The sequence below is a fragment of the Aythya ferina genome, assembly GCF_964211825.1.
Source record: "Aythya ferina genome assembly, chromosome: 2".
NCBI lineage: Eukaryota > Metazoa > Chordata > Aves > Anseriformes > Anatidae > Aythya > Aythya ferina.
The window spans coordinates 152,797,503-152,810,723 of record NC_140297.1 but is presented as its reverse complement, the minus strand read 5'-3'; the positions used below and the strand labels follow the sequence as shown (position 1 = coordinate 152,810,723).

Genomic DNA, 13,221 nt, shown 5'->3' with positions numbered 1-13,221 from the left:
ACCCAACCTGCAAAATCTGACATGTTTTAGTTATAGTTTCTGCTTTAAGATATATCCACAGCTGTGATTTTTGAATTTTGTCAAAAAGAGAGGACAAGAACTGGACCTGTTAAAACTAAAGTTTTAGGACATATTTTTTCTAAGTCATCTTAAGAACAGAAGCCTACAAATTAGTTTTCTAGACTTTGACACAGTTTGTGGAAAGACATAGTTTCCTTTGAAGTTGATTTGGAACCGTTTAGATAAAGATTTAGCTTGACAATGACCATCTCAGATCCCATGATGTTATAAATCAAGGTTCTTTAGTTAAGCAGAGGCTATCTTCCTACCTCTTGAGCTTACTTCATCTGACAGATGAGCAGTAGGAAATAGTGTAGAAGAATATGTATTCAGTAATCCACTTTAAATATCCAGGCGAGACTCTCTTTTCAGCTTTTCCAGTCTCTGCCACTTTCTATTTGGTTTAATGAAATGGAGAAAAAAAACACTCGACCATGAAACTCATATTCAAAGTCTTCACACAAACTAATTAGAAAGAATTAGATTTCAAAACATATGTCCATCTGCAAACCTACTATCAGAATAGACTGCAACATTTTTCACAAATCTGAAAATTTTCCACCAACTCTGAGATCAATTTCACTGACTGCCATTTTGAGCTTTTTTGTTTGCTTTTATTTTGCCTTAATCTCAGTCTTGATTTTGAACACCCAAAAAAAAAAAAAAAAATTAATGAAACACAAAATCAGTAACCTATTCTTTAGAAATGCACTGAAATTGCACATAGCAATATTTTTATTCCATTTGTATTGCAAATAACCAGATCCAATCCTTTCTTAAATGGGGTTCCAATGAGCTATGTTAGTATACCACTAACATGGCATTTCTGTTTTCTGATATAAACTACTCAGTGTGATGCAAAGAAAAATGGAACACTAATAGATATATTAATTCTTTATAGAAATGATCCATATGTAGCCAAAGCATCTACAGCAGATACTGAAGACCAAAGTATGATGGGCAAATTTGTTAAAGTTGAACGACAGGTATGTAATTTCATGACAACAAAGGACACTGAGGTGCTTGTACAGAAACAATAAACTGATATCAATTATATGTCATTCTTTGTCTGACCCAGGCAGATTTGTATTGCTGGCGATCAAGCATCACAAAGATCTTGTACTAATGATCAAAAAACTATCTGATTATTTTTCCATGAAGTAATGTAATTACCTGGGAAGAGTAAATTTTGAGACCTGTTGAATGGTTGTAATTATGTATGGCAGCAAGACCCATACCAGCATGTTTAAGTGAGACTTTTTCACTCCATGCTTATCATGGCTGGTGTTTTGCTGTGAGTACAATGTTCTCTTGCAATGTTCTCTGGCACTCAGAATTATTGCCTCCACAGGATATTCTGTGTCTTCTTTATGCATTTTAACCATATGCTTAGAAAAACATGACACTCTCATTTTTAAATACATAAATAAGATGGAGGCAAGTTGCATTAATTCACAACAGGTCTTATCGTGGAATGTAGATGTTCAGGTGCAATATACCATCAAAAGAGAAAGGAAAATTAGTGCTGATATTTAACCCTTATGTTGTAGAACTATCAAGTTAGAGAGGAGGTCTGTGTGCAAAGGTAATTCCATCTGTTGCATTTTGGTAATAGCTATTTACAGTATGCTATCACAACTTTGATCATAATGTTGTATCCACCACTGGATAGTGGATTGACAAATACCCAACAATACAGAAAAAATGCTGGTACAATTCATAAGCAATTAATCTGAGGCAATTAGTATATAAACTGACATCCACTGCAGTCCAGCTTCCAAGAAAAAGTCATGATTATCTTGCAATTGTCTCATGATTATCTTTTAATTGCCTTCATGACCAGTAAAGATGGCAACACATAATTGTGGGGGAAGTATACCTATGAAAGCATTGATTATTTTATTAAATAACAAAACCGAGACAATATGATAAAATTGGTATTTTTCAGGTTAATGACATGGGGAAGAAACTGGATTTTCTTGTCGATATGCATATGCATCATATGGAACAGCTGCAAATACAAGTCGCTGAGATAAGTCCATTGAAAGAAACTGCTTCTCCTGCAAAGGAGAAGAGAGAAGAAAATAAGTATTCTGAATTAAAAACAATAATATACAAATACACTGAGCAGTGTGCTCATGAAACTCCATACAGCTTCCAGCAGGTTCCAGTCAACAAAGTCAGTCCTTATGGTTTCTCAGCACATGGTCATATGACTCATTCACAACATTTATCAACGGGTGGGCAAAACTCTGGCAAACTGCAAGCCACACCTTCCTCAACTTCATATGCAGAAAGGCCAACAGTTTTGCCTATATTTACATTGATGGACTCGCAGGTTAGCTACCACTCCCAAGGAGACCTGCAAAGCCCGTACTCAGACAAAGTGTCTCCAAGGCAGAGAAGGAGCTTAACAAGAGACAGCGATACGCCATTGTCCCTTCTCTCTGTCAACCATGAGGAACTTGAGCGCTCCCCAAGTGGCTTCAGTATCTCCCAAGACAGAGACGACTTTCCATTTGGCCCCAATGGGGGATCTGCATGGATGAGAGAGAAACGCTACCTAGCAGAGGGAGAAACAGACACAGACACCGATCCTTTTACACCAAGTGGCTCCATGCCTTTGTCTTCAACAGGGGATGGGATTTCAGATTCAATATGGACCCCTTCAAATAAGCCAGTTTAAAAGTTGGGGAGGGTTAGTCACTGGTTGACTTCTCCGTGTAATGTAAGCATACTTTGTATATCTCTCTTACTCTACACCCAAAGCTTACTAGTTCAAAACACCAATGGCTGCATAAGATGCATGTGTAATTAGTGGTAGTCATTCTGCACCATTTCATACAATTTACTAATGCAGTTTTTTTCATGCTACCAAAACTAAGGAGCTTAGTTTTGAGCACGATTTGCATGACTTTACCCTATATAAATGGTACAGCTGATTTCTTCTATGATACATACCTATTTGATACTCTTCAATACAAGGTGGATTGATAACAGCCAAGATATGATGGTCCTTGCTACGCTTTGTAAACTGAGCAGCAAAGTCAAAACAGTTCCAGAAGCAATATCCTTTTGTGGAAATAAAAAGTCTGAATCCATTTTCCAATATAAGTAAATCAATTCTATCCAACCTAGGCAAAAGGATCTAATAGTCAAAGGGAAAAAGCTGAGTCAAAGTAAATAACATTACTGAAACAGTTTTGTAAACTAAATGTTTCTCATGTGATCTATTATACAACTACCCATGAATACAATGGCAAATGAAATACAATGCCAAATGAAACTAGGGGTAGATTAGTCATTGATATTTATTTACTGTATAAATTCCTCAAGATACTTTGAAAATCTCCACTAGTGGTTATAAAATTAATGGAAGTGCGACTACAATACTATTTTGTAGAAAAAACTTTTGCCAAGCCCATTGGTTTCTTATGGGGACAAGGTTTCTTTCTGTTAAAAAAAAAAAAAAAATGTATTCAAAAATTCAAAAGGTATTCAATGTAGGGAACCCCAGGTTTCTACTCTCCACTCTTTTATTGACTTACATGATGTTAAGTAAGCTGCATAATGCAAGTGTGCTTCAGTTTCCCATCTGTTAATTCAGAGTTATACTTACATATATACAAGTTGTGAGACTCAATTCTCTAATATTTGTCAGGTGCTTTGAGCAGAGTCTCACTGTTTTGTTCCCTGGGGGTTCCACAGTGCAGGAAGATGCCAGGGTTTGGCTTACAGTTTCTCTTCAAAATGGACTGCTCCAAATCCATGTATGTGTATCATATTTAACATCAATGTAAAAATAAATAAATATCATTCTTGTGTCCTGTCCCTGAGCAACAGAGGTATAAGTATACTCATTAGGCCTCAGCCAAACATTTTGCATGGGAACTGGAAAACGTGTTGAGGGAGAGCAAGGAAACCATCCAGCCCACTGGGCACCAGGCAAAAATGAAATTGAGATCTCACCACCACAATGGGAATGTAGTATCTGCACAGCTAGTGCAAACAATCTGTCCAAATATCCTATGCAGGATTCACCTGATCTCAGTTCAGGAGTCCATGAAATAGTGTCCATCTGATGTCAAATTTTATTGCTATGCACTTTACAGCTGTGGAAAAATAATCAATACAGTCAGTGAGCGCAGGGTACAAGAACCAAAGCATACATCATCTTTAGGATAGGATTAATCAGACCTTTAACTCCATTATTTACAATTGCCAATTGACTTCAAAGGGAGCTGAGGGTGATTTCCTTAGAAGTAGGCATGTCACAAATACCCACGGTCAGTGGATGAGGCTCTCACCTCCACCCCTTTGATCCATGGTGCAGCCTCTCTACCATGGCTCCTGTCCACTTTCTGTTAAGAATCATCCCTGCCACTCCAAATGTCTAATGAGTACTACCATGGCTAGAGCACCGACCAGCAAAGAAATAAGGATTTGACCAAAAAAGACATTAGAAAGTGATTTTTCTGTAGTGACTTTATACTGCAGCTATACAACTGAGCATCATTGATACATACAATTAGAACACAAGAAAGAGATGCACCCTACTGGGATTGCCATGTGTATCTGTAACTGGATCATGCACAGGCCTGGATAGAGTGTGCTTCGGTGAAAGACACCTTGTTGGGTTTTTCCCACTATAGTAAACTTTGTGTTTGTTGATTCTTTCATATTTTTGACATCTCATCCAGGCATCTTCTATTCTTTTCCAGATATAGGCATTGCCTTCATCTTTATTATTTATTCTCTATTTAAGAGACATCTAAAGGATTAGGATTTTTGTACTCTTAAGACTGGATCTGCTTTTTAGCTAAAATCATGATACACCCTTCTGGGCCAAATCTTTAAGGAGAAGAAATTGCTGTAGTTACTTGAGTAAACAAAGCACACCAATTACAGCCTTTGAAGACTGAGCTGAGTCCATGGGCTATTCTGAGGTCAGTAACTATGATAATACAAGATACAATTTTGGTAATTACTTAATTGACAAATAGTCTGTGTTTGCTGCAGTTTCATGGCTAAACTCAAAGAGAATAAAACTAGCTGATGAAAGTGTAATTCACTGTAATTTGACATATTGAGAAAAAACTTTTGGCCACCAATGATTCTAGGAAATACCTATACTGTAGTTGCTGGAATCTCTTTAATGTAATAATATATATCAATGGTGAGTCATAAAACTTAACCCTCATGTGATGAATGAAAAGTAATGAAAACTTATATTAACATTGCTAGACTTCTTCTGAAGTTGTGTGTAAGTATATGGTAGACAAGCTTGTTTCATATTTCTAGTATGCCAAGTGCCTGACATTCCTACTGATTTCAGTGGAGTTTGGCCCTTCTTAAGATTCTTTCTAGAGATGAGAAATCAAAAATCAAGACAGCCCAAAGCCAAGTGCAATTTGAGAAATTTGTTTGTGAAGACCTTTGACAGTGGCTATGCCATGCAATTCTCTGCTCAGTTCTCCCTCCAGTTCTTCAGTTCAGGTTTCTAATCTCTCCTATGCCAGGTCATATAAAAGGAATATTTTCTCAGTATTAATCCTGGCTGAAAACTTGTAAATCAACTCATTAAAAAGGTACATTAATTTTAAGAAAAAATCCAAGCAGAGGCAGGGATTTGGATCAGTCTTATCTGCACACAAAAGTGCACCCCTAGGGAAATCAGGATTTGGGCTACCCTAAAATCTGTGCACTGCAGCAGCTGAACTACCTTCAAATTTGCATTTGCAATGCACTGTAAGTACCAATTTACATAAGTAGGTTAAAAACACAGGGCCAGGTGTCTGTAGTTACATCATGAAATATTTAATGACATGCTAAGTGACCAGTTAGGGCCTGCTTCATCCTAAAGGTGCTGGTGGCAAGTTCACAAAGGCTGTGTACAGTGGGCATCTCTGGGTCCTCTGGAAAATACACTAGGTGAGGGTCAAGTATGGTCTTACTAGCTTATTTTATTATTTATTTTACCCAACACACTTATTTCCATTGAAACCAGTCACTGGTCACTTCAGAAGGGCAATGTGCTCAGCAACACTGTCTTTCTAGATCATCTGGATTAAAACAAAACAAAACAAAACAAAAAACAGAGTGCATTCATGCTGTTCTTTGTGGTGGCAATGTAAATGTGTCTAGATATCACCAGTAAGGTGAGACCTGGAAATCTTCCCAGATCTGAGATGTGCACCAAAACTTCATAAAACTCCAGCTTAGGTTGAGTCCAAGAAGTGTGTCAACCAAGGAGCTGCAGTTTGTGTGTCTGCCAGAGATACTGGGCAAAACAAACAAAATAAAGTATCTGTGGCTGTTAACCCTGGAAACATTTAAAAGGTTAAGACTGTTTCTCAGAGTAGGTTTTCCACAAATAAAGAAAAAATTATTAACAATTTCAGGTGGGAGAGTCATCCAGGTCCATTATTACTCTTCATACCTGTCTTTCATCAGTGTGTGGCATTCCAGTCTTCAGCTATTAGTCTTCTTGGAGTTAAATCTTTCTGGAATCTTTGTTTATGTATAGTTAACATAAGAAAACAATTAATTGTTGGGATCTGCCCTTTGCTGACTCCTATGAGTAACCAAGAATACATTTCAGGCCTTGAAATGATTTTTATAATTAGCAAGTGTGGGGTTTTCTCTGCTCTCCTTTAAGTCAGTAAGAAGCCTCAAACAAATGCACTGGGTCAGAATTAGGTCCTAATCTGCCTTTATTTATGAATTTCAATGATTTTGAGATATTTTTACACTGATTTTTCTGTCACTGTAAATGAAGCTTATCTGTAAGTTTCTGGAAAAGTGAATATGTGTTTACATTCTGTACTTCTCTTTGCAACATTATCATCAGTCAGGCTTCCACAAATTAAATTTAAAGCAAGAATATTTCATTAATGCAGAAGTGAATGTCTAGGCTAAGCACACTGTTGTAGAAAATGTGGTTTATGCTCCATTTAGCAAATTGCTCCTTTAAGAAAAAAACTAGTCAGGTAATGGCTGTTGTCCTTACCTTGGCTTTTCCCTGTGCTAAATTAGTTGGTTTGGCTCCTGTTAAAATAACTGGGAACTACACATATAGAGGTATTGATAGTATCTGTCCCCGAGCTGACTTTGGGTATATTTATTTGATTCTTATCTCTAACTTTGCTGCATTGTTATGGTTCAGAGTGGAAATAGTCATATATTAGTCTGTTTCAAATTGTGGCCCAGAAATGCCACAAACTAATTCCTGCCTGAACCCTTGTGTAGCAGGACGGCTGACTCGTGGCCTTCAGGTGAGCACCGTGGTCCGATCAGTTTGCAGGATCAGCAATCAGAAAATGTAAATTAAAGCAATCAGAAAATGTAGATTAGGAAGCAAATTCGTCCCTGCTGGGAGCCCAGTTTTTGCAGGAACTAGATTTGTCCCACTTAGTGCAAAGCATGTGAGAAAGAGACAGATCTTAGATCCTTGCACCCCTTCACTAAGCTTTAGGTGCCAAGAGCAAACGAAAATTTTCTACAGCACCTCATGAATTTGAAGTGGTATCACTTTTTCAGAAGGCCAACTGAACACAGGTATTGCCTTTAAAAGACCATTTCCAGAGGTGCAGAGGAAGAAGGGGCCATTTTGAAGTGTCTTTAGCTGGGCACCATGAGAATGAAGACACTGGATATCACTATTACTTCTGATTATTTAGGCTGTAAGATTTGATCCTTCCCTGTTCAGCTTTCGGCAGCTTCCCTCTGAAGTAAAGTGAAGCAAAAAGCAGGATCCTATCTCCATCCTCCAGAATATGCTGAGATTGAAGGTTACATAGACAACTGCATTTTGTTTTCTAGTTATGGCATCTTATTATTACTAGTATTTGTGCCTTGCTCACTGAAATTTTCTCCATGCTACAAAGATGCTTTTCAGATTCTGGCTGACAAGGGAACACAACTTTTTTACAAGTGGCCTTTAGTGCTCTTTATAATATTATTTATTGTAATTTTTAAACTGTATGTGTAATTTATATTCTGGCACTGTCCAATATTTGAACAACTTTAATATGTTTATTTCAATATATTATGCAAACAATACTTCTTAACTGATTTTTTATGTTCTGTCTTTAAAAACTGCACCACTTATTAATAAATAGAAATTTCAATTATGATGTGGAGGAATTTCTTTTCATTTAAAGCATGATATATTCACACACATTCAGGGAACATGATATCAAATGTCCTTCCAGCAGATACTGGCAAAGATCTTCCATGCAGGAGTGAGTAAGCTATCGATGAGTAAAGTATAAAGTATATATGAAGTTTATAAGTAAAAGTCTGTATAAAGTCTATAAGTAAATCTTACTATGAGTAAGCTTTATCCTTCTTCCACACTTAGTCCATTATAATACAATGCATAGTAGATTGAATTATTAATTACTTCCTTTCATTTAGTAGCCATGCAACTTACACATATTTGGTCATAAATGTGTGGGAAAATGAAAACTAGTGGAAAATACATTCAGCTGGAAATATTTCCTGAAAGCACTATGATTGGAAGGAAAAGGAACCGCAATCTCATACATATCAGTATCAGAAATATCAGGTGCAGCAGGTCTGATTTTTCTCAGTGACAACAGTCATGTAACAGTTCAACGCACAAAGAAGATACAAGTTTTTATTCTTGTTAGACAGTTTTTGCAATGAATAGATGGAAAATAGTGCTTTTCAGAGGACGGTTCAGTCTGTCATATTGCAAATGAACCAGATTCAGGTGGTGCCTCTCTTGGGTGGTGCCTGTCTTTAACCAGCATTTTTCTTAACCACAGAATTCAATATGACCCACTTAGACACAAATATATTTTAGATAGCTAGGTGAGGTGAGATGAATCATATCTTTTCACAGAATCATAGAATCACAGAATCATTCAGGTTGGAAAAGACCTCTAAGATCATCTAGTCCAACCTTTAGCCTACTACTGACAAGTCCACCACCATACCATGAATGCTACTTAAGTCTACATCTACACATTTCTTGAAGACCTTCAGAGATGGTGACTCAACCACTTCCCTTGGCAGCCTGTTACAATGCTGCACAACCCTGTCAGTAAAGAAATTTATCCTAATATACAACCTAAAACGGAGAGACTGAGATGTGCAAGAATCAGTTCAGAGAGAAGGCTGAAAGGTAACTGTCCTGAACAAGACAGGAGAGCACATGGCACATGAACTTTTTCCCAAAATATGGCTGGACCCAATGGGATAATTTTAAGGCATTCCCTGTGTCATCAGCATCATGATTTTCACTAACCTTTGCTTAAAAATTGAAATTTAACTAAAAATATTTCTTTAATTTTTGTGGTAGGTAAAAATGTATTCAGCAATTAATCCAGTTTGTGATCTAAGTTTTACACCTCTGTAAATCGGGAGTAATTCAAAAAATCTTAAAGTAACACAACATCCAATTGTTTCCAAGTGTTTATGTTTTATTTTGTTTGTTTTTAAAATGGTTCAATTTAAATAGGATCAGTGCCAGGCTCTTACAAACAAATTTTATCAATTTTTCCAGAGATTGACAATATTAAATATATATATATTAATAAATAAATAAATCGACTAAAGCATGGAATTATGAATATCTAGGCTTCAGTTTTCCTCAAAGAATAAGTATGACACGAGCATTTTCTTTCTTCTCTGCATTTCTCTCCAGGCAAATACAAAGCTATTTTAAATGTATTCACACCATTTTATAGGCAGTATTACCATGCATTAACATTACTTAGCAACGAACAGCTAACTGAATAGCTACCTATGCAGTAGAATTCTTTTGCAAAGCAAAACAGACAGCCACAGTAATGACATTTAAATGAGTACTTTACAGACACAATAGGTGAACCACTCAGCTTTTGCTCACCTGAACTGAAATATATTGCATTAAAATTTCCCTTTGGCAGCCACCCAAATATGCACACGTGCCAAATCACTGGATTTCACTAAGGCACTGGTTCTGCTCTAAGAATCATAGTCAGAGAGTGGTTTGGGTTGGAAGGGACCTTAAAAATGATCTAATTCCAACCCTCTGCCATGGGCAGGGATACCAGGATGCTCAGAGAAATCTTCTAAGAAACAATTTTCTAAAATGAGAACAAAATATGATGACTATATTCAGACAAGAGCCCAGCTTGTATCCAGGGAGATTTCCACTTTTTCAGACTCTTCTTATGTTTATATGGGACTGCTGAGACCATATATAGTTGTTCTCTGCCTGAGCAGAGCATGGCCAAGACTTCTGAATGTTTTATAATGGGTTAGTATTGATGCCTTCAGTATAATCAAGCAATGCTGTCAGGGGTGGTGGCTTATTCACTTCTGCAAGTGCATTCTTCTCCAAGTGCATCCTTCCCTTACTTCTCAGGGTACTTATCAGGGAATTTTGATTTTTAGCACTCTTTCCACAGTCTTGAAAATTAGCTCAGAAAAAAAAAAAAAAAAAAAAAAAAATGTCCTTTAACGTCAAGCATTCTGTTGGACCACAGAGAAGAGAAGGAGTCAAGACAGACAAGTTGCATGGCACAGACCAGCAGGTGAGCTAGACTGCCATTAAAGAAATTGCACTCCAAGAAGGTTTTTCAGGCATATGGCCCTGATGGCTGTTAGCCCAGTGGACTCAGGACAGCACTGCAGCTTCTCTCCTTTTCCTTGTGTCAGACACAGATGGTCATCAGAACACAGACCAGGGATTATGAAAAGAGAATATGATGTAAGACATGCTGTGAATATTTTGGTACGTTTGCAGGGAACAGCTGTGTGTCTGACACGTATATCAGAAATAACAACACTGGATAAATCATTAAATATTTTCTAAGTTCTGAACTGCTGAAACTTCTGTTTATCTAATCAAAGCCCTATGAGTTTCAAGATCTACAAATGTGAAGTGTTCGATCTCTGACTGTTGTTTTTAGAAGCCCCAAAGGAGCAATGCAAGACATTGCATGAGTCTGTAAAAATCTCATGGGATCTCTATACCTTGCAGAGAAGAAAACAAAATCATCAGAAGCCCACCAGAAATGAACTTTGTTTTGAGATTCAGTACATTCCCTGTAGTTTCCATGTTGCTTTATAGACTGGGAAACACAATTTATGCAGTCAATGCAACAGCCATTGTGCTCGCTGCTTTTTCTGGAGAAACATTTATGCTATGAATGAACATTTGGTGACAGAGCTCTGAAGAAAGATGCTTGTTGCAGGAAGAACAGCTGAAAACATGACAGACACTAGTATGGTCAGATCATGTTCTCCCTTTATTACCTGAATAGTCTGACTTTTATAGCAAACTTAACAGGGGCAGATAGTGTCTCACACAAGATTATTGGTCAAAAGCACTCAGACAAACAACTGCAAGAAAACAGCACCACCTGCAAGAAAACAACCCCCTTGTGATTAGCAGTCACGTAGATCCCATCCTTGAAGCCAGCTGCTGGCAACAATATTTTTTAAATTCCTCAATCGGGCGATGTGGGAATACTGTCATGGGAACTTCTCATAGTCATCATGGTAGCTTGGTTTGCTCAGCTGCAGCAAGTCATGGCCTCCTTGCTGTTTCAAAAATCCCTCAACAAATACTTGCAATAGCTTTGTTCTTTTAATGAGAGTGCAATGAGTATAACTCAGTAAATATGTTTTTCTCTACCCACTGAGGCAGCTCATCTGACTCTGCTATATTTTTTTCTTGTCACAATATGTCAATAACTCCATTGAGAAATTGAGTTACTACTCAGATACTCAGCTCTCACAGCTACTCAGTTCTTATGCTTTTAATTCTTCTTCTGTTGGACAAGCAATAGCAGTCTTCAGATGACAAAATTCTGGGTGGCCAAATCTTGGCCTGCTTAACCAAGTGAACCAGAGTACAGGTGGAAAAAAAAAAAATGTGTTCAAGACACAACATCTTTCTAATGTTCCAGATGCAGTCATTTTCTGCCTTGTAATATGGCAAAAACTACTCCTAGACCTTTTCCACATCAGCTGTGATAACTACTTGCTATTGTCATTATATAATTTTCAGTTTCCACACCTTTTTTTTCTTCCTGTTTCTCTCCCTTTCCTTCTTTCCTTAATAATATGCTTAAATTCACAAAAGTTTTACAATATCTGAAAATTTAAAGAAATATTTTAGCTACTTTAGACATACAAATAGATAAAACTTTCTTACTGGAAGCTAGTAAATTCAAGTTAAATGGCTGTAGAGTTTGGTATTCGTTCTTTTCAGGGACTTTTGTGTTGTTAGTACCAATCTTAGCAAAATCTTAATGAAAAAGATTAAAGAGATACTATTATAAAGAATGGGATTCATTTGCAATTCTAAATAAATTTCCCCAAATAGGAAAGACATTTTAAGGACAGGAATAAATAGAAGTTAATATATATACATAATTTCCCTTTAAGAGATTAAATTTATTTTACTCTTCCGAAAGAAGAGTAGCAAAGAAACATGATTACATTTGAGAATTGTACTTAATGAAATTTGTGCAAAAATAAATAACATTTAATTAGAAAAATGGTGCTAAGATTTTCTGAAACGTAGAAGTGGGAGGGGATGCTGGGTGCTAACTCTGGCTCAGGTCACAAGAACATGATGCTGGAGCCCTTGCCATCACTCATACACATTGCAACTGCTTATGTAGCATGGTGTTTTGAAACCATTTAACAAAAATTGTTCAATGGTTTTAACAAGAAAAAAGTAGTGCATCATCTCCATGCTGTGTTCCCAGCCCAGAGAGATAAAGCACCAACATTGGGACTTTGCTTTCTCCCTCCTTCCCAGTCTTCTTTCTTACAGGTAAATCAAAGGCTTGTGGCATGAAACTGTGTTTATTTAACTTGTATTAGGGGAGGACTTCTGTGTAGCTTTCAGCAAATGAATGCTTTTACGTGGCAACTTATATGAATTACGCATCTTTATTACGTTGCTGAGAACACACGAAAAATGACTTTACTTGTTCTGGATTTTGAGATGCCAGTTATGGACACAGCTCTGCCACACAAAGAGGCACTGAAAAAAGAAGGCACGTAAAGACTATACTCCTGAGAAAGCTGTTTGCTCAGAGTGATGCTCTGAGTGAGAACACCACATTGTCCTGAAGAGTCAAAGTTGGGGCTGAACAATAGCACCTTCCCCGGTCACCTGAGCATCGCTCT

At 37.1% G+C, this 13,221-nt stretch overlaps 1 protein-coding gene across 1 annotated transcript in view; it reads left to right on the top strand.

Moving 5' to 3' along the window:
- Positions 1-7,380, top strand: part of KCNQ3 (potassium voltage-gated channel subfamily Q member 3) — a gene marked incomplete at its 5' end in the record, with an annotated part of 197,305 nt that extends 189,925 nt beyond the window's left edge. The window contains 2 exons of the mRNA XM_084509025.1: positions 962-1,046; positions 2,009-7,380. Coding sequence (XP_084365151.1) covers positions 962-1,046; positions 2,009-2,746 — 823 coding nt within the window. The 3' untranslated portion in view covers positions 2,747-7,380. The remainder of the gene's footprint in view (positions 1-961; positions 1,047-2,008) is intronic.
- Between the last annotated feature and the right edge of the window lie 5,841 nt (positions 7,381-13,221).